Here is a 26,202-nt window from a genome sequence, read left to right on the forward strand (position 1 = left end):
AGTATCAATACTGAATTTTTTCAAGTAGTATTTTTCAGTTGTTGAAATAGTGAAGAAGGCATTTTTTCATGCAAATTATGGAAGCACTATGTATTTCCTTAGTAATATGCTGTTTTGCAAAAGTGCAATAACATTATGATTTCCTCTCCCCTTTGTTTCAGTGGCGATGATCATATCACATCTGTGAGTGAATTTGTGGTTCATAAAGTTGGTTCATCTCGACACAGTGATCCACAGAAGCGAACACTCTGTTTGAGTGATACTTGTCTTCTGGAACGGGATCCACAAACATACAACATATGCACTCTGAGGCCTTTAGCAGATATATTTGCTCTTGTCAGGAACCGTGAAAATCCTCAGCTTTTTTGTATTGAGTATGTTGGTGGCCAGATCCGAAGTTATACAACAACGGACAGGTAAATGTTCTCTTCATGGGGTATTGTGCCATAATACTGGATTAAAAAAGAAATTAAGTTCTTGTTACGTCAGTATCAATATTATATTTTCTTCTCATCAACTACCTGTTGTTTGTTTCAGCAAATAGTTGTGAAAAGCGTAACTACCATGACGAAACATTTTTTTTTAATCCTTCTAATATCACAACTAGGATTTCCAGACTCATAAACATAACAAAATATTTTTTATAGTAAGATATAATGACATTAAAGTTTAAAGCTTTGTTAATTCCTGTTTATTGTTCAATGATACAGATATTATGTGGTGGTGGTGCATTGACCTCTTCTAGATTTTTTCTTCATATTTCTGCAATTAAAGAAGCAAGATTGAGGTTTAATGTTATCTTGATGATTAGATTATTAGTTGTGATCCACATTTAGAGTTGTCATGCGGATTATAAATTTGTATATTTTTGTAGACACCCTCTGATAACAGCCGATAGTGGCACTTCTTTGGTTGCATTTATTTTATGCCTCTAACTAGCACCATAGAAGCCAATCAGATACTCGGCCAAGTGTTCATTAAACACACAATTCACTAAAGAAGTGAGCTACAGGTATGAGCTATTGCTCAGTTGCTCTTGTATCACAAGAAGTACTGTTCTGTGTTTGAGTATTAAAACTCGATGGAACAGTATCATCAAAGTTCAGTACAGGTCTACAAATAGTAGCTGAAAATTGTTTGTAAGTTCTCTGAATCAAAAGATAACTTAAAATGCAGTCCAAAGGTAAGAAGCTATTTAGCACTATTGCCAATCATTTTATGTATTTGCCCATAATTACTGTATTCATGAAATGTTCCCAAGAAAGTGTTTGAAGAGCTGTGTGGAAAGATACTCTTATTCTGTGTAGACGTGTTTATTCTATATGTAAATCTTGTTTAGTATACTTGAGTGTTATGGAGATGATTCAGGAATTCAGATAGAAATCCTTGCAAGAAAGACTGTGTTCTTTTTGTAAACACTATTGAGGAAGTTCAGAGAAACAGCATTCGAAGCTGACTACAAAAAGATTCTGCTGCCACCACTGTAAATTTCATGTTAAGGCCATAGTGTATCCTCTGCCATGCACCATACAGTAGCTTGCTGAGTGTATATTAGGATTTAAATGATCATTTTGAGCATACTCGGTTCCAGTGCATCTCATCATGCCTCTTCAAAAGGGTTCGTAGTACATACAGGGTAGCTAAAAGTTGTCTGATAAATAAGGTTAAAGGGAAGGCATCGCCCAGGGATTTAGGTACCCCATTGTATGTAAAGAGTCATCTTGAAATGCCCAAAGGAGGAGCATATTAATGTGGTGTAGAGTGTTCTAAAATAAATGTCTCTCCTAAGAATCAGACACACATTTTCTCTGCTGTTTAGGCAATTTTGTGTTTGCAATTTGTTGCTGGAGTCGGCCCAAACAGGTACTGCTCCTTGTGCCTTTCAGGTGATGCCTGGCGTCAATGGAAAGTGTTGAGCCCATTAAAAACAAAAGTGGAATATTACATGCCAATTTGATACAATGGTGCTAGTTTTAATAGGTTATTGGTTACATCACTATGTGTTAACATGGACAGTACATCACAAAAACTAACAAGTGCTCCAGCAGCGACTCGCCTGCTGCTGTGGCTCACACTGACTGCTACCGCCATGCAGCAGTGCTGCTCAGTCACTGCTTAGTCCTGCTAATTTTTCATGTTTTACTGTCCCTGTTAATACATATTGATAGAATGAATATCGCACTAGACTAATTTGGGACTGCTTCAGTGAGAGCAGGTGCCTCAAATGACTGAGGGTTCAATACTTTTACTACATTTTGCAATTTATCTTTACAAATAATTTAATTTTTCTAAGTTATTCGATATGTTTCTGTAACTGAAATTATTTTAAAATGAGCCTGACAATGTTGATGGGATTGACTCTCCTATAGAGGTATATTTATAGAGGAAGTCCATCCTCCTCTCCCTTTTTGTGGTGAATCTGCGTAAGACCTTTCATTGAAATATGAAAACCTGATGATCATTTCCTTTGCAATAGATAACATAGCAAGAGGAGACAGCCTCTCCTCTTTCATGGTACTTATAAGAAGTGTATTGATCTGTGACAAAGTGGAGAAACACTCCTCTGCTTCACACATTGTCATTAGGATAGTAGCTACTAATTTCAACAATTTAATAATGTTGCCAAGAAGTTATTGCAGGTTATTTTCTACCAAAAACTTCAGAAGACCTATCTCAGTTTTCATTTCTTGAAAATAATTTTGTGAATAAATGATTTAGTAGTTCTGGTTTTATTTTAAAATGGATAGGACTGCACAACACCAGAATTAATTTTTTCAGGGGAGAATTCAAACCTTTGTTTTACTGAATTATTTTGTCGCATACTTCCTTTGCTGCTACATCCCTTGTTTCATAAAAGGTGTGATCAAAAAGTAATCGTACTTTTTTAATATGGCAGTCTCTATATATCAGATTTCATTTTTTTTTATCTTGTTAGTACAACTTCCTGACATAGGTTTGTGTTTTCAGCTGTTCTGAATATTTAGTTTATTGTTGACAGTTGAAAAGGTTATAAGTTTTTTTGAGCGCTCGGCGAATTTTTACTTCTGGAAAAAAAAAAGAACTGGATCAAAGAATTTGCATGAAAGTGCAGCACAGTTTTCAAAATGTTGACTACGGATTTCAGTGAATGAGCTATGAGCAATACAAGAGTATACAAATGGTATAAATGTTTCAAAGAAGGTCAAGAAGACACTGAAGGTGACAACCACTGTGAATGTCCTAGTGCATAAATTGTTGATGACAATGTGGAAGAAGTAAAGGAAATGGTTCTGGAAAATCACCAGGTCACCATCGGAGAGGTTGCTGATATTGGCATATCCTTTGGCTCATACCAATTAATTTTTTGGATGTTTCGCACATGACCTTTCTATCAGTGAAGTTCATCCTGAAAGTGTTGAATTTTTACCAAAAATGATGTCACATAAACATAACTCAGGAATTGTTGAATGAAGTAAACAGTGATCCAGAACTTCTAAAGGAGATTACAACATGTGGTGGAATGGGTATATGGGTATGATGTCAAAATGAAGGCCCAAAGGAAACTGCATGAAGAGCCAAGGCCGAAAAAAATTCAAGTTCAGTCACGTGTGAAGGTCTTCTCACTGTTTTCTTATATTACAATGGGATAGTCTATCTTGAGTTCCTGCTTTATGGCCATTCAGTTGATAAGGAATACTACCTGGAAGTTGTGCACCGTTTGCGTGAAGCACAAGAAAATGATCAGAATAGTGGCAAAACTACTTGTGGAAATTGCTTCATGATTATGTTCCTACCTACACATCAATGCTTGTTCATTATTTCTTGGAAAAAAAATGAAATGATTATATTACCTCAGCTGGATGTGACCCTTATTCCCAAGGCTGAAGAGAAATGTGAAAGGACATCGTTTTATGACCACTGACGAGGTAAAAACAGAATCGCAGAAGGAGCTGAAATCTTGTAGCAAAGCAATCTGGGATCCATTCCCATATATTGATATGTGCGTCCTTAAACAATATTTTTTTGCTTTTTTAATTGTCATTAATGTTAGTGAGAGATGTGCCATAAGATAATCCTGTAATTCTGAAATTCTGAGCATTAGACAAGGCCTAACTTCACTAAATTACACAGTCAGAATAATTTCCTAATTAATTTGAACCATTTCAAGTAACTAGTTTTGCTAAGGGTCAGTCGAATTAACTGAGAGTAATTATTTCCTATTCCAGTCACACCATCAACATATAAACAGATGTTGTTATTATATTACCGATAAAGTTAGGAAAATAACCCATAGAAATCCTTAAAATGTTTATGTAGCTTATTTCCAAAATGTGGTAGCAACATCAGCACTTAATTAGTTTCTCATTAATTAATACTGTAAATTACAATATTGTTTATTTAGCTGTTTTTCAGTTTTGTCATCAAGAAGGCTTATTTCAGTCTATGCCCTTATGGTAACATAAAGTTCAGACCAGAACCAATTTTTCTGCGTTATTCAGTTAATTTAAGGTGTAATATTCTAATTGCAAATTATCGAATTATGTATTTAACAATGTGATACTTTAGTACCCACTTTTGCAAAGCTATATAAACACTAGGCCTAAAGCCATTTTATCTCTTTTGAGCTTTTGAATGTGGAACCCATGTCAGTCAAAACAGTCATGATGTACTTGTGCAATAATGTGCTTAACTTAATATGAAACTGGACTGTGAATTAGAGCTGTTAATACCGTATGAAGATTAACTTGAATATGAAAGACAGTCAGTACCTAGATTCATTGTGTGTAACCCACGTCAATCTGAACTGTACTAACATAATGGTGCTATGATGTGTTGTTGTGAATAAGATGACACGGTGAAGTAGGCCAATTAACAATGATTGCTAATTAATTGTAATATAAAAGTGCTACATATTGCTAATTAATTTTAATATAGAAGTGCCACACATATTGTTCATCCGAATGAGACCATTGTTGGTTGGTTAGGTTATATTGCACTGTGATTATTGTCATATAATTAGAAGGTGCAGTATGTGCATATCTGGTAAATGAGACTTAACTACGTAATTAAGACATGGACTGGCCATAAATAATTCAATGAGGGGGGGGGGGGGGGGCTGGTGGTTATGGAAGTAAGATCTGTGAAACCAAATGAGTGTGTGTCGACTGCATTATTGGATGTAGATTAGTGCTCTAGCCACTTACATTTACAGGCACTTTTTCACTGTAATTGGTGCCACTGAGGAACAGCTAACTGATACATGACCAGGTATGTCACAACCTTAATGAAAAATGAATTCCAGAAGTGCTTCTGAGATTAGAAAAAGTGCTAGCACAAACATATTATATTTGAGGGGGCTTACTTTGAAGGGGACAAAGTTGATGATATTTAATAAATAAAGATTCTTCTAGAAAGCAAAAATTCCTTTTACTCTCTGATCACACCTCATACATTTCCTTGCATCTTAGTTTTGCTACATTTTATTCTTGCTTGATTATGATGTATCAAAGTTGTCTCCAATTTTCCAAATTTCATTTTCAACTGATGCTGTTGCTTCATGTTGGGATCAATGGTGCACATCCTTAATTGTTTGTATAAGATATCCAAGCGGGATATCATTTTACACATTTAACCACAAGGAAAATTTTGGCTGTTGCAGTTTCAGGCATAGTCCATATGCTTGATTCACAGTTGTCATATTGGCTAGACTGCGAGCAACTGTACCTGATGGGAGAAGCAATGTGGGTGGTTGGGGTAAGGAGAAGGCTGTATCGGGGAGGGGGAGGGATAGCGGCTTACGGGTGTGGAGGGCAGGGGGGGGGGGGATGGTAAAGTGCTGCTTGTGGGAGCACGTGGGACATTGTGGGAACAGGATAGGGTGGTTTGCAGGGGGGGGGGGGGGGGTGAGTGGAAGACGACAGTAGTAGATGGGGAAGGGAAAGGAGACTAGTGGGTGCATTGGTGTAATAGGAGGCTGTGCATTGCTGGAGTGGAAGCAGCGGAGGGAATAGGTGAGTGAAAGCCAGATACTATGAAGGTCAGGGCCAGAGGAGTTACAGGAACATAGCATATATTGCTGGGAGAGTTCCCACGTGTGCAGTTCAGAAAAGCTGTTGGTGGTAGAAAGCACCCAGATGACACAGGCTGTGAAGCAGTCATTGAAATGAAGCACTTTGTGTTGGACAGCAGTCTCACACTCTGTTCCTGCATTATTGCCGGGTTCACGGAATCCCCCCCGAGTGACCTTACCATCAAATTACTTATCTCCGGTTGCAGCCCCTCCTTCCACAATGACTTCTATCTGTTCAAACTCTGTCAGTCCATAGCCCTCATCAACCTAGTCCTGCAGAACCATGTAAATTGGGTCCAAACCTTCTTGCAGTATCTCATCTCCATCCATAAAACTCTCCTGCTCTGTAATTCCAAACTCCTGTAGCTTGTCTCTCACAATGAAACTCTCGCCGTGCAGGAACTGCAGCAGAATGCACACCACCACCTCGAAAACACTCCAACTTGTTCACCTCCTACTCCTGCCTTGGGCTACATCCATCCATCGCCCCTCAAGCAGCCTCCAAATCTCCCCCACATCTCCTCATAGCTGATAAACCCCGCCCCACAAATCTGCCCACACCATACAGAATCGCGAAACTCAACAGACCCCAAACACAGTCATAAACCTTTGATCCAAAAGTCTTAGTCCCACAGATGCATCAGTCCTTACCAAAGGCCATACCATTTGCCTCACTCTCAAATTCAATCATGCCGGACTTGTTAAAGACCTCTCCTTCTCGCAGTCCTTACACTGGAAGAGCTTATTCGCTGCCAACCCTAGCAATAAAATCTAACCCAAAGCAATGTTAAACACTGCTGGACTCAGTTCACTCCTCCAGCCAATGGTGATGCATGCCCACTGTCCCCAAATCCTCCCCAATTAATGTTCCAGAACTCCTTAACCTCAAATTTTGCCTCACTATCATTTCCCATCTCCTATAGCAGGGAATTGTACCTTACATCTCCAGAAATAACTGCAAACAGCCACCCAAAAACTGATCCCAGCTTCATAATCCTACCTGCCGATGAGGACTCCACCACTGTGGTTTCAAACCGCAGGGATTACCTTGTGGAAGGACTCCACCAGCTGTCAGATTCATTCACCTACAAAACTTGCTACAGGCACCAAATGCAGCTCCTCCGCAAATCCATAGACCTGCCCCATAATGTATCTCTCTTTCCCCCTCTACGCCCTCTAGGGTATGCCAATGGGGACACGCATGGCACCATCCTATTCATGGGCCATCTACAGCAACCATTTTTACCTAGTACACAGTGCTGTGTGTCTGTTAGTAATAAAATTACAGTTCCACTGTGACGGCAATTTATGAACTAGGGAAGTAACTTAACTTTATAAAATTTATAAAGCAGAGTTACAGTAAGTTAAAGCATGTAATAATAATTACTTACCAAATACATTATATCAAAATTATATGAGAATCTAATGAAAATGTCTTTAAAACCCCTACCGCCTACTCACCACGATTGCTTGGATGCTCACTAGTGGGCAGTAGGGATGAGTTTGACCACCACTTAACTGGAGAAATTCTTCCTAACCAGCCATAATCCCCCGGCCCCTATTTGAGAGTCATTGATAATTGATAATACCTTTCTTTTCTGGATGGAGGGTGAGGTCGCCCTGTCCACATTCCTTGAGAACCTTAACATTTGCTCCCCCCTTAGCTTCACCTGGTCCTCCTCAATGTTTATCTCCACATTAGAGATGGCTACATCTGTACCTCTGTCCATATCAAACCTACCAAACACCAGCAATACATCCAACAGCTGCCACCCATTCTGTACCAAGCTGCAACCACTGTGCATCATTCTACATGTGCAGGACAACCAACAAGCTGTCTTTCTGCTTGAGTGACTATCGACAAACTGTGACCAAGAGACAGGTGGACCACTCAGTTGCTGAACATACTGCTCAGCGCAATGCTATTTACTTTAGTGACTGCTTCACAGCTTGTGTCATCTGGACCCTTCTTACCAACAGTACCTTTTTTGAATTGGGCAAGTGGGAACTGTCCTTGCAACATATCCTATGATCCTGTAACCTCTCTAGCCTCTACTTCTGTCCTGCAGGACTGCAGAGCTTAATGCAGTCAGTAATTTTTGAGAACATTTCTCCTGGAGAATATCAGTGGTCTTGATAAAATATTTTCAATTTGTAGGCTGTTTCTAATTCAATTTTTAATACAGTCTGATATTTAGGAAAGAAAGTAGTGATTTTTCCTTATGTTATTATGTTTTTCTGTATTCTGTCTGAAAACTGAGCTGAGCTGTTGCCTAATTTTTGTTTTTTCAATGACTAAGCAATCTAAATAAGCATTCTTATGTGCAATAGATTCATCATGCTTCTGTGTTAGATGGCTTAGACCAGACATGCCAGTGCATGTCCTTAGCAAATAGCATACAGCAAGTATGTTGTTGTTGTGGTCTTCAGTCCTGAGACTGGTTTGATGCAGCTCTCCATGCTACTCTATCCTGTGCAAGCTGTTTCATCTCCCAGTACCTACTGCAACCTACATCCTTCTGAATCTGCTTAGTGTATTCATCTCTTGGTCTCCCTCTAGGATTTTTACCCTCCAAGCTGCCCTCCAATGCTAAATTTGTGATCCCTTGATGCCTCAAAACATGTCCTACCAACCGATCCCTTCTTCTAGTCAAGTTGTGCCACAAACTTCTCTTCTCCCCAATCCTATTCAATACCTCCTCATTAGTTACATGATCTACCCACCTTATCTTCAGCATTCTTCTGTAGCACCACATTTCAAAAGCTTCTATTTTCTTCTTGTCCAAACTGGTTATCGTCCATGTTTCACTTCCATACATGGCTACACTCCATACAAAGTAAGTATGGAAAACAAAATGGTTAATTTTCAGAAATGCATCCTCAAATCCAGTTCTTTCTTTTTACACACGCACATGCACATGCATACGCACGCGCGCAACCTGCAAAAGCCTTAAATCAGCTTGTTTGTGCTTGTTTTAATTCAAGCTGAGGCATCGACCTACACAACTTCTTTATTTCACACTTCTCTTCTAAGCTTAAAGCAGAGACCGTTGAACACTGTTCCTTCTTCTTTGAAAACAAATTCCATGAACAAATGAATATGAACACTGAAGTACAATAACTAACTGTATACACTATTAAGCAATTGTAAGAGAATCTATCCATTACAGTGATGACCCGCGTGCTAACTGCTAAAGTTGTGGGCTGCAGCCTTTCAATTTGGATCAGTTTCTGTATTTCCATCAGAATTTCCATGAAAGAAGGGAACATTTTTGTTATGCATTCTTCTAAATATTACCTGCAGAATTTCAACAATGTACAGTTCATTGTTGACAGCTATCGGAAGTGGTCAGTGTGTTGACGGACTGAAAATGGAGAAAAGAGTTTCGTGCTGCTATTAAACATTTTCATTTGGAGAGTTGGACTGCAGCACAAATCTAAATGGTATTGGATGAAGCACATTGCATGGACTCTGCACAGTCATTGAAGACCATTTACTTTTGGATTAATGAATTGAAACCTGGTTGGACAAGCACCAAAGACGAAGCGCACTCTGACCATCCAGTTAAGGTCATCACAAAAGAAACCATTGATAAAATCCATAAAATGGTAATGCAAGACCACCGAATAAAAATTTGAGAGATTGCTCAGACTGTAGACATCTCAACTGAGTGAGTGTGTAATATCCTGCATGGAGGAATGGCTATGAAGGAGCTGTATGCAATATGGGTGCCACAATTGTACACAGTCGACCAAAGTGCATTTGGCTCAGCATTTCAGTACAGTGTCTGGCAATCTTCAAATGCAATCTTAAAGATTTGTTAGTGCTGATATGTGACTGTTGATGAAACATGGAACTATCATGATACACCAGAGTCAGAACAGCAGTCAAAGCAATGGACAAAGGTTAGTGAAAGTGCACTGTAAAAGGTGAAGACCCTTTTGTCAGCTTATAAGGTGATAGCCACTGTGCCCCCCCCCCCCCCTTTCTCTTCCCCCTTCCCCCCTCTCCTGCCCAACTGGACCCTGTTATGCTTCAGTGTTGAGTTGTGTAAAACTTCCGTGGGCTGAAAAAAACATAGGTTGGCACACAAAAAAAAGTGCTGTTTCATCAGGATAATGCACCATCCCACACATTGTAACAAAGCAGGTGGATTCCATCCAGCTATTATGTTTTTCTTGCCCCTATATAATAATAATAATAATAATAATAATAATAATAATAATAATAATAATAAAGAATAGGCCTCCGGTATGTTCTGCCAGTCGTAAAAGGCGACGAAAAGAACAAACCACTAATAGGGCTAACCCCCCTTTTAGTGTGATTACTTGGTTCAGGACAGAACTAAAGAAGCCTCGGACAAGCGCCGTCATGGTCGGGGACGACGCTTGAACCCTATGCCCGCCCACAATGGTAACGACACTGCTAGCCAACTGGAAAATGATTTAAATCCAAATAGAGGTGTTTTGCAGGATATGCTTCCTGCAACCACCCTAGAAGGAAAACAAAGACAGAGGATGAGATGGTCAGATGAAGTTAATCGACACCTCATGTTCTGTTATTACCAAGCAACAAACCTAGGAACCAACACAACTGGATACAGATCACAAGTACACACAACATTTATTACCAGATACCCAGAATTAAAATTTTTAACAGAACAACGACTAGCTGATCAGATCCGTGTAATAATAAAAAATAACAGGATACCCCCGTCAGAATTAGAAAACATCAAACAACAAGTACAACAAATACTAGAACAAAATAATGTGCAATCAGAAGAAGAAGAAGAAGAAAATACAGTAATGGACTCAAACATCCCAGAGCAAACAAACAAAGAACAACACACATCAATTAAAAAATCAGAGGAAAACGACATCTTAAGACAGCCACCAGAAAAAGCACAAATAGAACACGAAGTGACACACATGTTAGATATAGAAGAGAAATTTCAGCTGACATATATAGAATACAAAGACACAAATACAGACATTAGACCATTCTTGCATAGACCACCAAATAACCCACAAGTCGAAACAACAATAACAACTATCAACACAATCATACACAACAAAATAAATGAAAATACAACAATGGAAGAGTTACAACTACTGGTTTATGTAGGAGCACTCACTACACTAAATATACACACTAGGCAGAGATCAGAACCAACCAACACACAGAAGAAACCCACAAAACCAGCATGGCAACACAGGCTACAGATCAGAATAGAAAAACTGAGAAAAGACATCGGACAGCTAACACAATTTATAAGAAATGAAATATCAGACAAAAAACGAAAAAGGTTAGGTAAAATCTCACAACAAGAAGCAATGGAGCAATTAGATGAAAAGAAGCAGAAGTTACAAGCATTGGCCAAACGACTTAGAAGATACAAAAAAAGTGAAAATAGAAGGAAACAAAACCAAACATTCAACACAAACCAAAAGAAATTTTACCAGACAATAGATAACACACACATTAAAATAGACAATCCACCAAACATAACAGACATGGAACACTTCTGGAGCAACATATGGTCAAACCCGGTACAACATAACAGGCATGCACGGTGGATACAAGCAGAAACAGACTCATACAAGATGATACCACAAATGCCTGAAGTGATAATTTTGCAACATGAAGTCACCCGAGCAATTAATTCTACGCACAATTGGAAAGCCCCTGGAAATGATAAAATAGCAAATTTCTGGCTAAAGAAGTTCACCTCAACACATTCACATCTAACTAAATTATTTAACAGTTACATTGCAGACCCATACACATTCCCTGATACACTTACACATGGAATAACCTATCTGAAACCTAAAGATCAAGCAGACACAGCAAACCCAGCTAAATATCGCCCCATAACATGCCTACCAACAATCTACAAAATATTAACTTCAGTCATTACACAGAAATTAATGACACATACAACACAGAACAAAATTATAAATGAAGAACAAAAAGGCTGTTGCAAAGGAGCACGAGGATGTAAAGAGCAACTGATAATAGATGCTGAGGTGACATATCAAGCTAAAACTAAACAAAGGTCGCTACACTACGCATACATTGATTACCAAAAAGCTTTTGATAGTGTACCCCACTCATGGTTACTACAAATATTGGAAATATACAAAGTAGATCCTAAATTGATGCAGTTCCTAAACATAGTTATGAAAAACTGGAAAACCACACTTAATATCCAAACAAACTCTAATAATATCACATCACAGCCAATACAGATTAAGCGTGGAATATACCAAGGAGACTCATTAAGTCCTTTCTGGTTCTGCCTTGCTCTGAACCCACTATCCAACATACTAAACAATACAAATTATGGATACAATATTACTGGAACATACCCACACAAAATCACACATTTGCTATACATGGATGATCTAACACTACTGGCAGCAACCAATCAACAACTCAACCAATTACTAAAGATAACAGAAGGATTCAGCAATGATATAAGTATGGCTTTTGGAACAGACAAATGTAAGAAAAATAGCATTGTCAAGGGAAAACACACTAAACAAGAAGATTACATATTGGATAACAGCGACTGCATAGAAGCGATGGAAAAAACGGATGCCTATAAATATCTAGGATACAGGCAAAAAATAGGAATAGATAATACAAATATTAAAAAAGAACTAAAAGAAAAATATAGACAAAGACTAACAAAAATACTGAAAACAGAACTGACAGCAAGAAACAAGACAAAAGCTATAAATACTTATGCCATACCAATATTGACCTACTCATTTGGAGTAGTGAAATGGAGTAACACAGACCTAGAAGCACTCAATACACTTCCACGATCACAATGCCACAAATATAGAATACATCACATACATTCAGCAACAGAAAGATTCACATTAAGCAGAAAGGAAGGAGGAAGGGGATTTATCGACATAAAAAACCTACATTATGGACAGGTAGACAATTTAAGAAAATTCTTTCTAGAACGAGCAGAAACTAGCAAAATACACAAGGCAATCACTCATATAAATACATCGGCTACACCACTGCAATTTCATAACCACTTCTACAACCCTTTAGATCACATAACATCAACAGATACGAAGAAAGCAAATTGGAAAAAGAAAACACTTCATGGCAAGCACCCATATCATCTAACACAGCCACACATCGATCAAGACGCATCCAACACATGGCTAAGAAAGGCAATATATACAGTGAGACAGAACGATTCATGATTGCAATACAGGATCAAACAATAAACACCAGGTATTTCAGCAAGCATATTATTAAAGATCCCAATACCACAACAGATAAATGCAGACTTTGTAAACAACAAATAGAAACAGTAGATCACATCACAAGCGGATGTACAATACTAGCAAATACAGAATACCCCAGAAGACATGACAATGTCGCAAAAATAATACATCAACAGCTTGCCTTACAACATAAACTTATAAAACAACACGTTCCTACATACAAGTATGCACCACAAAATGTACTGGAGAATGATGAATACAAATTATACTGGAACAGAACCATTATAACAGATAAAACAACGCCACATAACAAACCTGACATCATACTCACCAATAAAAAGAAGAAATTAACACAACTAATCGAAATATCCATACCCAATACAACAAATATACAAAAGAAAACAGGAGAAAAAATTGAAAAATACATCCAACTGGCTGAGGAAGTCAAAGACATGTGGCATCAGGATAAAGTTGACATCATACCAATTATACTATCAACTACAGGAGTCATACCACACAATATCCACCAATGCATCAATGCAATACAGCTACATCCAAACATATATATACAATTACAGAAATCCGTAATTATTGATACATGTTCAATTACCCGAAAGTTCCTAAATGCAATATAACATATACCGTACAGCAAAAAGGAAGTGACGCTTGATAAAGGTCCGCGTCACTCCGTTCCTAACCAGACTTAACGTCTGAGAAAGTAAAGATAATAATAATAATAATAATAATAACTAGGATACAGACAAAAATAGGAATAGATAATACAAATATTAAAGAAGAACTAAAAGAAAAATATAGACAAAGACTAACAAAAATACTGAAAACAGAATTGACAGCAAGAAACAAGACAAAAGCTATAAATACTTATGCTATACCAATATTGACCTACTCATTTGGAGTAGTGAAGTGGAGTAACACAGACCTAGAAGCACTCAATACACTTACACAATCACAATGCCACAAATATAGAATACATCACATACATTCAGCATCAGAAAGATTCGCATTAAGCAGAAAGGAAGGAGGAAGGGGATTTATCGACATAAAAAACCTACATTATGGACAGGTAGACAATTTAAGAAAATTCTTTATAGAACGAGCAGAAACTAGCAAAATACACAAAGCAATCACTCATATAAATACATCGGCTACACCTCTGCAATTTCATAACCACTTCTACAACCCTTTAGATCACATAACATCAACAAATATGAAGAAAGTAAATTGGAAAAATAAAACACTACATGGCAAGCACCCGTATCATCTAACACAGCTACACATCGTCAAGGCGCATCCAACACATGGCTAAGAAAAGGCAATATATACAGTGAGACGGAAGGATTCATGATTGCAATACAGGATCAAACAATAAACACCAGATATTACAGCAAGCATATTATTAAAGATCCCAATACCACAACAGATAAATGCAGACTTTGCAAACAACAAATAGAAACAGTAGATCACATAACAAGCGGATGTACAATACTAGCAAATACAGAATACCCCCAGAAAACATGACAATTTAGCTAAAATAATATCAACAACTTGCCATACAACATAAACTAATAAAACAACATGTTCCCACATACAAGTATGTACCACAAAATGTACTGGAGAATGATGAATACAAATTATACTGGAACAGAACCATTATAACAGATAAAACACCACATAACAAACCTGACATCATACTCACCAATAAAAAGAAGAAATTAACACAACTAATCGAAATATCCATACCCAATACAACAAATATACAAAAGAAAACAGGAGAAAAAATTGAAAAATACATCCAACTGGCTGAGGAAGTCAAGGACATGTGGCATCAGGATAAAGTTGACATTATATCAATTATACTATCAACTACAGGAGTCATACCACACAATATCCACCAGTACATCAATGCAATACAGCTACATCCAAACTTGTATATACAACTACAGAAATCTGTAATTATTGATACATGTTCAATTACCCGAAAGTTCCTAATTGCAATGTAACATATACCGTACAGTTAAAAGGAAGTCACGCTTGATCAAGGTCCGTGTCACTTTCCATTTTTGACCAAACATAACGTCTGAGAAAGGAAACAAATGATGATGATGATGATGATGATGATGATGATAATACTCTAGGCACAAGAAGAAGACTGTCACAAAGAGCACTTTTGGCCAGTGAGGCCTTTGTCAAAATAGATCACGCGCGCGTACGTACACGCACACCCACACCCGCACTCCGCGCGCGCACGTGCGCACAGAGTCCTGGTTGGTTCTGAGTTATGACGTGAATGCTCCTCTGTAGCCGGACGGAGGGACTTTGAGGAGGTGGTGGAAGACTGGAAGGGTAAGGCACGAGAGATTTGTTTTTGTACAAGGTTGGAAGGATAATTATAGTCTGTAAAGGCTTTACCCGTGGTATATTTCAAGAGGGACTGCTTGTCACTGCAGATGTTATGACCAAAGGTGGCTAGGGTGTATGGAAGTGACATCTGGATATGGAACGAGTGGCAGCTGCTGAAGTGGAGGTATTGCTGGTGGTTAACAGGTTCTATGTGGGTGGTGGTACTGATGTATCCATCTTTGAGGTGGAGTTAAACATCTAGGAAAGTGGCTTGTTGGGTATGAGAGGGACCAGGTGAAGCAAATGGGGAAGAAGTTGTTGAGGTTCTGGAGGAATGTGGACAGGGTGTCCTCACCCTCGATCCAGATTCCAAAGATGTTATCAATGAGTTTGAACCATGTGAGGGGTTTAGGGTCCTAGGTGTTTAGGAAGGATTCCTCTAGATGGCTCATGAATAGGTTGGCATAGGATGGTGCCATGTGGGTGCCTGTAGCTATACCCTGGATTTGTTTGTAGGTAATGCCTTCAAAGGAGAAGTAATTATGGGTGAGGATATAGTCAGTCTTGGAAACTAAGGAGGTTGTTGGTTTGGAATCCATTGGGTATTGGGAAAGATAGTGTTCAGTAGCGGTAAGGCCATGGGCATTAGGTATGTTAGTGTAAAGGGAGGTGACATCAGTAGTGATGAGCAGGGCACCGTGTTTTAAAGGGACAGGAACTATGGAGAGCCGGTGTAGGAAATGGTTGGTATGTTTTATATAGGAGGGTAGGTTCTGGGTAATACGTTGAAGATGTTGGTGTATGAGAGCAGAGATTCTCTCAGTGGGGGCACAGTAATTGGCCACAATGGGGCGTCCTGGGTGGTTGGGTTTATGGACTTTAGGAAGCATGTAGAAGGTAGGAGTGTGGGGAGTGGTAGGTGTGAGCAGTGAGATGGACTCTGGGGAGAGGTTCTGGGATGGGCCTAAGGATTTGAGGAGGGACTGGAGATCCTGCTGGATTTCTGGAATTTGGTCACTGCGGCAAGGTTTGTAAGTGGAAGTATCTGATAGTTGGAGTCCTTCTGCCAGGTGATCCTTGCAGTTCAAAACAACAGTGGTGGAGCCTTCGTCCACAGGTAGGATTATGTGGTTGGGATCAGTTTTTAGATTGTGGTTCTTTCTGTGGATGTAAGGTTAGTTAGCATGTTGACAAGTCGCATACATCCTCCCACCACCACCTACTCCAGTCTGGTCACAAACATCACCTATCCCATCAAAGGTAGGGTTACTTGTGAAACCAGTCGTGATCTACAAGCTAAGCTGCAACCACTGTGCTGCATTCTATGTCGGCATGACAGCCAACAAGCTGTCTGCCTGCATGAATGGCCACCGACAGTCTGTGGCCAAGAAACAAGCGAACCATCCTGTTGCTGTGCATGCTGCCAAACATGGCATCCTTCAGTTCTGTGAGTGCATCACAGCCTGTGCCATATGGACCCTTCCCACCAACACCAGCTTTTCTGAATTTTGCAGGTGAGAACTTCTGCTGCAATATATCCTACATTTCTGTAACCCTCCTAGTCTCAATCTTAGTCATTGCCCCCACTAATCCAGCCCCTTCCCTGTTCCCATTCCAGCACTACACAGTCCTCATTCCACCATCCCACCCAGTCATTCTACTTCTCTCCTTTTATGCTACCTCCCCGCCCTCCCAACTTCTTGCCTGCCCTCTGTCTAACCTGCAGCACTTCACTGTCCGCCAGCCCTACCCTACTAAACCACTCCAACCTCCTACTTAACCCCAACCTGTTGCCACTCCAATCATGCGCTGGTGCTGGTACTCGGAGTGTGGCCTCAGTTGCCAGAGACTGTAGTCCTGTGTCCGAGGTGTGTGTGTGTGTGTGTGTGTCCGAGGGGTGTGTGTGTGTGTGTGTGTGTGTGTGTGTGTGTGTGTGTGTGTGTGTGTCCGTGTCCGAGGGGTGTGTGTGTGTGTGTGTGTGTGTGTCCGAGGGGTGTGTGTGTGTGTGTGTGTCCGAGGGGTGTGTGTGTGTGTGTGTGTGTGTGTGTGTGTGTGTGTGTGTGTGTGTGTGTGTGTCCGAGGGGTGTGTGTGTGTCCGAGGGGTGTGTGTGTGTCCGAGGGGTGTGTGTGTGTCCGAGGGGTGTGTGTGTGTGTTTGTGTGTGTGTGTGTGTGTGTGTGTGTGTGTGTTTGTTTTGTCGTCTATGTTTGACAAAGCCCTTACTGGCCAATAGCTTTGCGACGGTACTGGTACTTTTGTTTGACGGTACTGGTACTTTTGTTTGACGGTACTGGTACTTTTGTTTGACGGTACTGGTACTTTTGTTTGACGGTACTGGTACTTTTGTTTGACGGTTCTGGTACTTTTGTTTGACGGTTCTGGTACTTTTGTTTGACGGTACTGGTACTTCTGTTTGACGGTACTGGTACTTCTGTTTGACGGTACTGGTACTTTTGTTTGACGGTCCTTTTGTTGTGCCTCTGCGACCCAACATCTCTGCTATATGGTTAGTAGCAACATTTCTTTTCATAATATTGTTGCAATAATAATAATAATAATAATTTATTTTTATTATTATTACTTTTTCGCATATATCTTAGAAATGAAATGATAATTAAATAGACACCCTAGCTGCATACAGGCGTTGATGTACTTCATTGGGGACATGTTGAAAATGTGTGCCCCGACCGGGACTCGAACCCGGGATCTCCTGCTTACATGGCAGACGCTCTATCCATCTGAGCCACCGCGGGCACAGAGGAAAGTGCGTCTGCAGGGACTTATCTCTTGCACGCTCCCCGTGAGGTCCACATTCCCAACATGTCCACACCACTACATTCGTAGTGCGCCTAATAGATGTTTGCCCATCATACTCATTACTCGTGGCAGATTAATCTACCAAGTCCCGTACGAGTTCGGGCATAGCGTGTGCGTTCGCACAAGAAGGTCAATGGCCGGGAAGCCATATTTTAACTATATATGACGGTAGTATCTGTTCCCGAAAGAACAGTTACCGTGGATGACCATGCAGCTTTGCTAGAAATGAAATGATAATTAAATAGACACCCTAGCGGCATACAGGCGTTGATGTACTTATGCAGCTAGGGTGTCTATTTAATTATCATTTCATTTCTAGCAAAGCTGCATGGTCATCCACGGTAACTGTTCTTTCGGGAACAGATACTACCGTCATATATAGTTAAAATATGGCCTCCCGGCCATTGACCTTCTTGTGCGAACGCACACGCTATGCCCGAACTCGTACGGGACTTGGTAGATTAATCTGCCACGAGTAATGAGTATGATGGGCAAACATCTATTAGGCGCACTACGAATGTAGTGGTGCGGACATGTTGGGAATGTGGGCCTCACGGGGAGCGTGCAAGAGATAAGTCCCTGCAGACGCACTTTCCTCTGTGCCCGCGGTGGCTCAGATGGATAGAGCGTCTGCCATGTAAGCAGGAGATCCCGGGTTCGAGTCCCGGTCGGGGCACACATTTTCAACATGTCCCCAATGAAGTACATCAACGCCTGTATGCAGCTACGGTGTCTATTTAATTATCATTTCATTTCTAGCAAAGCTGCATGGTCATCCACGGTAACTGTTCTTTCGGGAACAGATACTACCGTCATATATATATATCTTAGACATTATTATGTGCACAGTACCAAAAATCTTGGATACTAACTCAAGACTTAGCCAGCTTAACTTTATTATCTGTTGCAAATACCAGTAATTTTAAATTTAGATGGCATTGTTCATTTGTAGACATGTGCCCAGTTGCTAACTTCCTCATGAAGAAGAGAGAAATATAGGTAAATAACTGCAGCATTTATACAGCTAATGTTGAAACTGTTAGCAAATTTTAACTCACTTCATTCCGGAGGAATGATATAGAATCCCAAATGTTGGGAAACTAGACAGTGTGCTTCAATAAACATTATTCTTGCATCTAAAAGTCACAGTTAAAATGAATCTCTCTCCAGTATTCAGTTAATCAGAATTTAAACCTTTAATTTTAATGTATGAGAATAAAGCAAAAAAGTATCTAACTTACGTTTTAATTATTGGTAACTTATAAAGAAGAGGCTACTGGAAGCCATCTTAGTCAGTTTGTGGAGGATTACAACATGAGCAAGATCTGTGTCCACCTAAATAGGACAATGTACTGCAGATGCTTTAGTATCAGCTATGTCAGAAAATGGATTGTCACTTATCTGAATTTCCTGTCGGGAGTTTAATTAGTGATTCAGTGACTATTCATTTATGAAGGATGTGAAATTGTAATTATTTCATAAGCTGTGTTATTATTGAGTAATGCTGTCTGTGACCACTGGGTCAAACCACAGTTTGACCCAATGCTGTTTTCAAATTATACTTACTGTGCACAGTGTGATCATTTTGATATGACTATCCACATGGAAGGACAGAGTAATTAATGAGTGTGTTAATGATACACTTGGTTCGTGGTGCACTTGCCATACATTAATTATTATGAATCAGTACATCTGTTAAGTTACTGCACTTGAACTATTATATTAAAGGACATAAGCCGAATGTAATATGTGGCTAACCATTTATCCTTGCATAAATTGATAGATCAGACAAGAGTTGGCAATAAACTAAAGGTTTTCAGTATCGAAGTGCAATTAAAGTGGCTGGACTGCAAACCTGCATGTGGACCACATGATTTGAAATAGCCTACTTTAGACGACCACCTTTCAGCCTGATTCGATGGAGCGCAGATACCTGAGGAATATTAGCACAGGTAAATTGCATTACAACATCGCTGATAATGACGACGAAAGTGCGTGAATTGGGCTTTGAATTGGGCTTTGAATTGGTTCCTTATTCACCCTATCCACCAGACTTAGCCCCAAGTGACTTCTTCATCTTCCTTAACTTTTTGGCTTGCTGGGAAGAAATGTTCATCAAATCAAGAAGTAATAAGTTGCAGTCAGTGAGTAGTTTGACAGAGTCTATTTTTCCAATGAGATGAAAAAGCTGGAGGGTTGGTGGACCAATTATATATCCTTCAAAGGAGCCTGTGTCGAGAAGTAAGGCGAGTTGCTTATGAAACAAACATTCTTTTCTTACTTTTTTACGTCTTATCAAACCACTCCCAGACTAGTGACATTTTCACTTGCTCTTCCTTGCTGAAGGAATACCCAAAGGCTTACTCCCAGAGATTGAGAAGAGAGATTGAAACTTGGCAGTGCCTGGGCAACACTTTGACATACATGCTTGCTGTCTGAATGACTTAAATGTTTTTCATATGCTAAAAATACTTTGAAACAGCATTTCAATTGATTTAATACAAGAAAGAAGTGAAGAATGATTGTTTAAATATGTACATGTTTAATTTGCAGAATCACCTTGTTTTCTAGTGGTTCACTGAACAACTGAACACCATGTCACACTACCAGTGGATTACTCTGTCAAATGAGGGTCTGTCAGAACACACTGTGTGTGTGTGTGTGTGTGTGTGTGTGTGAGAGAGAGAGAGAGAGAGAGAGAGAGAGAGAGAATTATTTAATTATTTAATTTATGCTTCCTGATACCCCTTTTGAAAACATTAAAAACATTATTTTGATCTCATCACTGTACTTTCAAGGGATTCACTATTGGCCTCCCTGCTGGATGGTGTAAGAGCATCAGGAAACAGGGATGTACACGTAAAGATGACTCCAACGTCAAGAGGGAAGAGATTTGGACCACTGAGTATGCCAGCTGAGGAGGAGGTATTTAAACTCATTTGTATTTGTATTATCATAAATGTATTAATTTTGGCATTAATTAAAATTAATTTGCCACGAAATTGTAAAACTGTATATGTGTGTTGTTGTATGAATAATTTGAAGGTTTACAAGATGAGAAAAACATTGTGCACACAAATGTACTTTGTTTTTTCATTTTAATCTGATATTTCTTATGAAATACTGAAATGACTTCTTTTCATGACTTCCTGTAGGGCAGTGGCATTGTCTTTCTACATATAGAAGCACAAGGAAACTGAGTTTTACAGTCTTTAAAATGAAGGTAGCTGCTTTCCATTGAGCTCCTGCAAAAGGGCAATCTGTCAAGATGGTTGTTGCACAATGTAATTCAGATGTCACTGTCCCTAGGATGTGATTTAGACTGAGACTGTTTAATTGTGTGTTAGGTAATACTAGAATATGGGTTTGTGTCATTGTCTTGAGCATGCTTCCTTGTTGAGCCACTGACATAACAACATAGGCTTGGGATGTGAAAAATGGCTCTGAGCACTATGGGACTTGACTTCTGAAGTTATCAGTCTACTAGAACTTAGAACTACTTAAACCTAACTAACCTAAGGACATCACACACATCCATGCCCGAGGCAGGATTCGAACCTGTGACCGTAGCAGTTGCGTGGTTCCAGACTGAAGCGCCTAGAACCGCTCGGCCACTCTGGCCGGCTTTGGGATGTGAACAGCGTTAATGAGTTGTTTATTGCATAGGCTAGTGTGTCTTAGTGCAAAGAAACTACACACATGCTTCTCAGACTTGTGGTAATAAAGTGTGTCCCATAAAGTGTTCTACAACTTACTGACACAATAATATCAAATTTGTATGGAAGAATAAACTGTTGTTGATCTGGTGTCAAACTTGACAAAACTTTTCTTTATCTTCATTTCACTCATTGTATGTAACTCACCCATGTACAGTATGCTATTAGTGATAGGTATAATTGCAATGTTGATTGTGTCATTTGGATCACTGAGGCTTTTGACAAAGGTGAAGTAAATAAAAGTTTTCCACAAACACTTGAGAGAAAAGTGGAAGATTGTGGGGCCAAGAAATCAAGCAGGCCCAGAATATAAGCCACAACTGCAAATCCAAAATACAGGAAGTACTGTAAAGGATGTGGTTCACATTTACTTCCAACTTCAGTGGTGCTTTGCCTTATGGCCCTATATGGATCCTGGACACATCAAAGATGTAATGCCATGCGTGACTCAGCTACTCAGATAACTTCATGATAGGTGCAATTACACTGGTAGGTTATCTATGGAGAGGCCACACTAACTTTTGGTTTGTGTAAAGGGACATTAGCCTTTTCTGTAGTTATATGTGCAGCTGTCTGCATGGTTGAATTTGGCCCTCTAACTTTAACAAACATGATCTTGATGTGCTTGTACTCTCCTTCAGTACTTCTACTCCTCCTTTCACAATGACCTTCACCTTTACAGGTTCTGCCAGTCACTATCCCTCACAAACCTGGTACTGCAAAACCACCTGTCGTGGCTCAGGCATCCACTCACTTTACAAGTTAGTGACACAGTTCAATTCATGCTGCGCAAGCTCGCGCGCGTGCATGCACACCCACACCCACACCCACACCCACACCTACACACTCGCCCTTCTCTCCCCTTGGGGCACTACTATCCATCAATACCCATCCTATCCCCCGAGGGCTTGCCAGTCTTTGGTGGGTTTGTGCTTGGCTACCATGGGCAGAATTTTTTCCCTTTCATGCTAAATATCTATACTCTAGCTATTCTTTTCACCTCCCTTGGGGAACATGTGTGGTGTGTTCTTAGGAACGTTCTGTATCGTCCGTAGCTGACATACAAACAGTCTCACAACTGTTTTCAGTTCACTTTTCCTTCCTTTGTTCACCTTCTGCTATCCTTTCTCTGCTTCAGCATTAGAGGTTCTTCTTCTTCTTCTTCTTCTTCTTCTTCTTCTTCTTCTTCTTCTTCCTCCATGTGCACTCCTTAAGGCTGGCCTATGTGTCTGATGCATAACAGGTGACTGGGTAATGCGCAATTCCCAGACCCGGGTCGACAGGTAGGGTTCGTACGCACCTCCTGGTACAGGTCAGACCCAGGGAGGAGCGATTGCCTGAGCTGCTACCTGCCCAAATTGCTGATTGGTCCCTCTGTCGGATGTTCAGGAGGTGTGGGTATGAACAATCACACAAGATGGGTGTGCCCCCTTGTGAAGGGCCCCCAGTTGGAAGGAGCATGCCGTCTGAGACAATAGAAATTGTGGGGATTTTCTCGCGATGAGCCAATCATCTTCATAATCGACGTCCCCCTAGGGGGTCCACAACTCTTCTGTGGTACGTGCGTGGCGAGCACGGGGCCCTGAGCTAGTGCAGTTCTCCTTCCTTTCCGGGCTGCCCTACCCCCCTCCCCCATCCCTCCTCGTCCCCAATCCTCCCCTCCCCCCCCACCTCCCCTTCACACTCCGTCTTCTTGGGAGTAATGTATCGAGTCTTCGTCCGGAGATGGACATTTGAAAACTCCAGGATCCTGTTTCCTTTGTTTTTCTCCATCCTCATGCTTTCTTCCTCTATTAGTCTTTCCCTACGTTCACTCTTCTCCTTGCTTTCATGCCCTTACTTCTATTTCTGCCTCATTCTCCTTGCCCTATTCTCCTTGTCTTCTTTTCCGTGTCTTATTCTCCGTTTCGGTGTTTGAGATTCTTTCTTCTATCCCTCTTTCTCTTTCCTCTCTTCTTTCCTCCCTGAGCGTGTCTGAAGGCCGACACATGCATTCGCACGCGTAGCCTGTGACGGGGTAACACTCAATTCCCCGCTCTGGGTAGACAAGTAAGGCACGCACATAACCCCTGGCAAAGGCCAGGCCCAGGGAGGGGTGATTGCCTGAGCTGTTATCTTCCAAACGTGCCAATTGGTCCCTCCATCCGTTTCTCGGGAGGTGTGACCTGAGGTGCGGACAATAACCTAAGGCGGGAGTGCCCTCTGAGAGGGCCCCCACAAGGAAGGAGTGCACCATCGGAGACACTGGCAATCATGGGGGATTCATCCGCAATGGATTTCTCTTCTTCTTCTTCTTCTTCTTCTTCTTCTTCTTCTTCTTCCCTGTCTTCTGCCCAAAAAAAAGCTAGATGAAACTCCTGTTCCGAAAATTCTACCACCAGCACCGAAGTTTCTTGTCATAAGATTTGACGGTCACAATTTCTCAACAGTCAACCCTTTCGACATTCAGAAGGGTGTAGATGTGATTGCAGGACCAGTGAAATCTTGTACTTGGTTGCGCAACAGTACCTTGCTGTTGGAGACCGTGTGTGCCTTCCAGGCCCAAAAATTACTTCAAGCCACTCTCTTACACACATTTCCTGTACGAATGGAGGCCCACCGACCCTGAATTCGTCTTGTGGCGTGGTGTATACCAAGTGACTCGACGGAATAACTGATGATGAGATTCTGTCTTTCCTTTCTGATCAGGGAGTGAAGGCATTCCATCGGGTCATGAAAAGGGTCTACAAGGACCTCATATCAACCCAAACCATATTCCTGACATTCAACAATGTGCCTTCACAAATTAAAGCGGGTTATGAGATCATTCCTGTTCGGTCGTATGTACCCAGCCCTACAAGGTGTTACCAATGTCAGCGGTTTAACCATAGACGGCAGTCTTATTAAAGTGCGGCTAAATGCGTTACCTGTGGCAGGGACGCCCATGACTGTGACTGTCCCCCTCCGTCCCCTTGTTGCATCAACTGTATGGGCGACCTTGCTGCCTCCTCTCGCGACTGCCCCATCTACAAAGATGAGAAAAGTATACAGGAAATTAGAGTGAAAGAGAAGGTGTCGACCTCGGCTGCTCACAAGTTATTCAATAGCAGAAAGCCCACTGTGCTTCCGGCAGGTCAATACAGTACCGTTCTCGCCTCTCCTCAGCCTACCAGGGAGGTAGCTACACAGACATGAGATCTAACATTTAGCGATTCGGTCGTCAGATCGGCCAGTGCTAAGATCGCCCGATCAATGTCTCCTCTTCCTCCCACCAACCCTAAGGCTCAAACGTCGTCATCTGCTACTGCTAAGACGAGGACCTCTAAATCAGATGCTCAGACCTTCAAAAAAGAACCGATACGCGAAGATTTCTTGCGTACACAATCTTCACAGCCATCAACTGTTCTTTCGACAAAACGTAATTCTTCAAAGAAGGCTCATAGAAAGACTTCTCCATCTCTGCCGAGGTGCATTTCTTCTCTTGCGCCACCCGGCGGTTGCCGTCCCCAGCCATCTTCAGTTTCGCCAGGCTACACCGCTGGTAGCTGATCGGCTGGCCTTTCACTGGCGGAGGAAGCTGCCCCTCCTGATCAGCTCAGGAAGGTGGCATATGCAACTGCTGAGTTGATAGACCATGACTCACCACCTATCAATTGCAACAGCAGTGCTCCTCCGAAGCCAGGCCCTCAGCAGCCATCGAGGTGACCCTTTCTTGTTTCTTTTTTTTTTTCTTTTAGTTTTCATAATGGCACTTCTTCAGTGGAATATTCGCGGCATTTGGTCCAACCGAGAGGAACTAAAATTGCTCCTTCGAATGCACTGCCCGCTTGTCGTAGTTCTCCAAGAAACGAAGTTACGCCCATGCGATCATATTGACCTGGCACACTATACCTCCGTGTGTTTTGACCTACCCCCTGTGGCAGGTATTCCAGCTCATGGAGGGGTCATGTTGCTGGTTCGGGATGATGTCTACTACGATCCAATCACATTGCACACAGATCTGCAGGCAGTTGCCGTCCGAATTACT

At 40.8% G+C, this 26,202-nt stretch overlaps 1 protein-coding gene and 2 non-coding genes across 3 annotated transcripts in view; 2 read left to right on the top strand and 1 right to left on the bottom strand.

Annotated features, from left to right (window-relative positions):
* The window catches only part of LOC126262757 (dnaJ homolog subfamily C member 13), a 410,038-nt gene that overhangs the window by 42,938 nt on the left and 340,898 nt on the right, over positions 1-26,202 (top strand). Inside the window, exons 5-6 of the mRNA XM_049959568.1 lie at positions 162-416; positions 21,279-21,405. Coding sequence (XP_049815525.1) covers positions 162-416; positions 21,279-21,405 — 382 coding nt within the window. The remainder of the gene's footprint in view (positions 1-161; positions 417-21,278; positions 21,406-26,202) is intronic.
* Positions 18,343-18,417, bottom strand: Trnat-ugu (transfer RNA threonine (anticodon UGU)). The gene has a single exon. It is a non-coding gene; the product is annotated as a tRNA-Thr (tRNA).
* Trnat-ugu (transfer RNA threonine (anticodon UGU)) lies at positions 19,082-19,156 on the top strand. Its single transcript has one exon. It is a non-coding gene; the product is annotated as a tRNA-Thr (tRNA).

This window comes from Schistocerca nitens, chromosome 6 (assembly GCF_023898315.1).
Source record: "Schistocerca nitens isolate TAMUIC-IGC-003100 chromosome 6, iqSchNite1.1, whole genome shotgun sequence".
In the NCBI taxonomy this organism is placed as follows: domain Eukaryota; kingdom Metazoa; phylum Arthropoda; class Insecta; order Orthoptera; family Acrididae; genus Schistocerca; species Schistocerca nitens.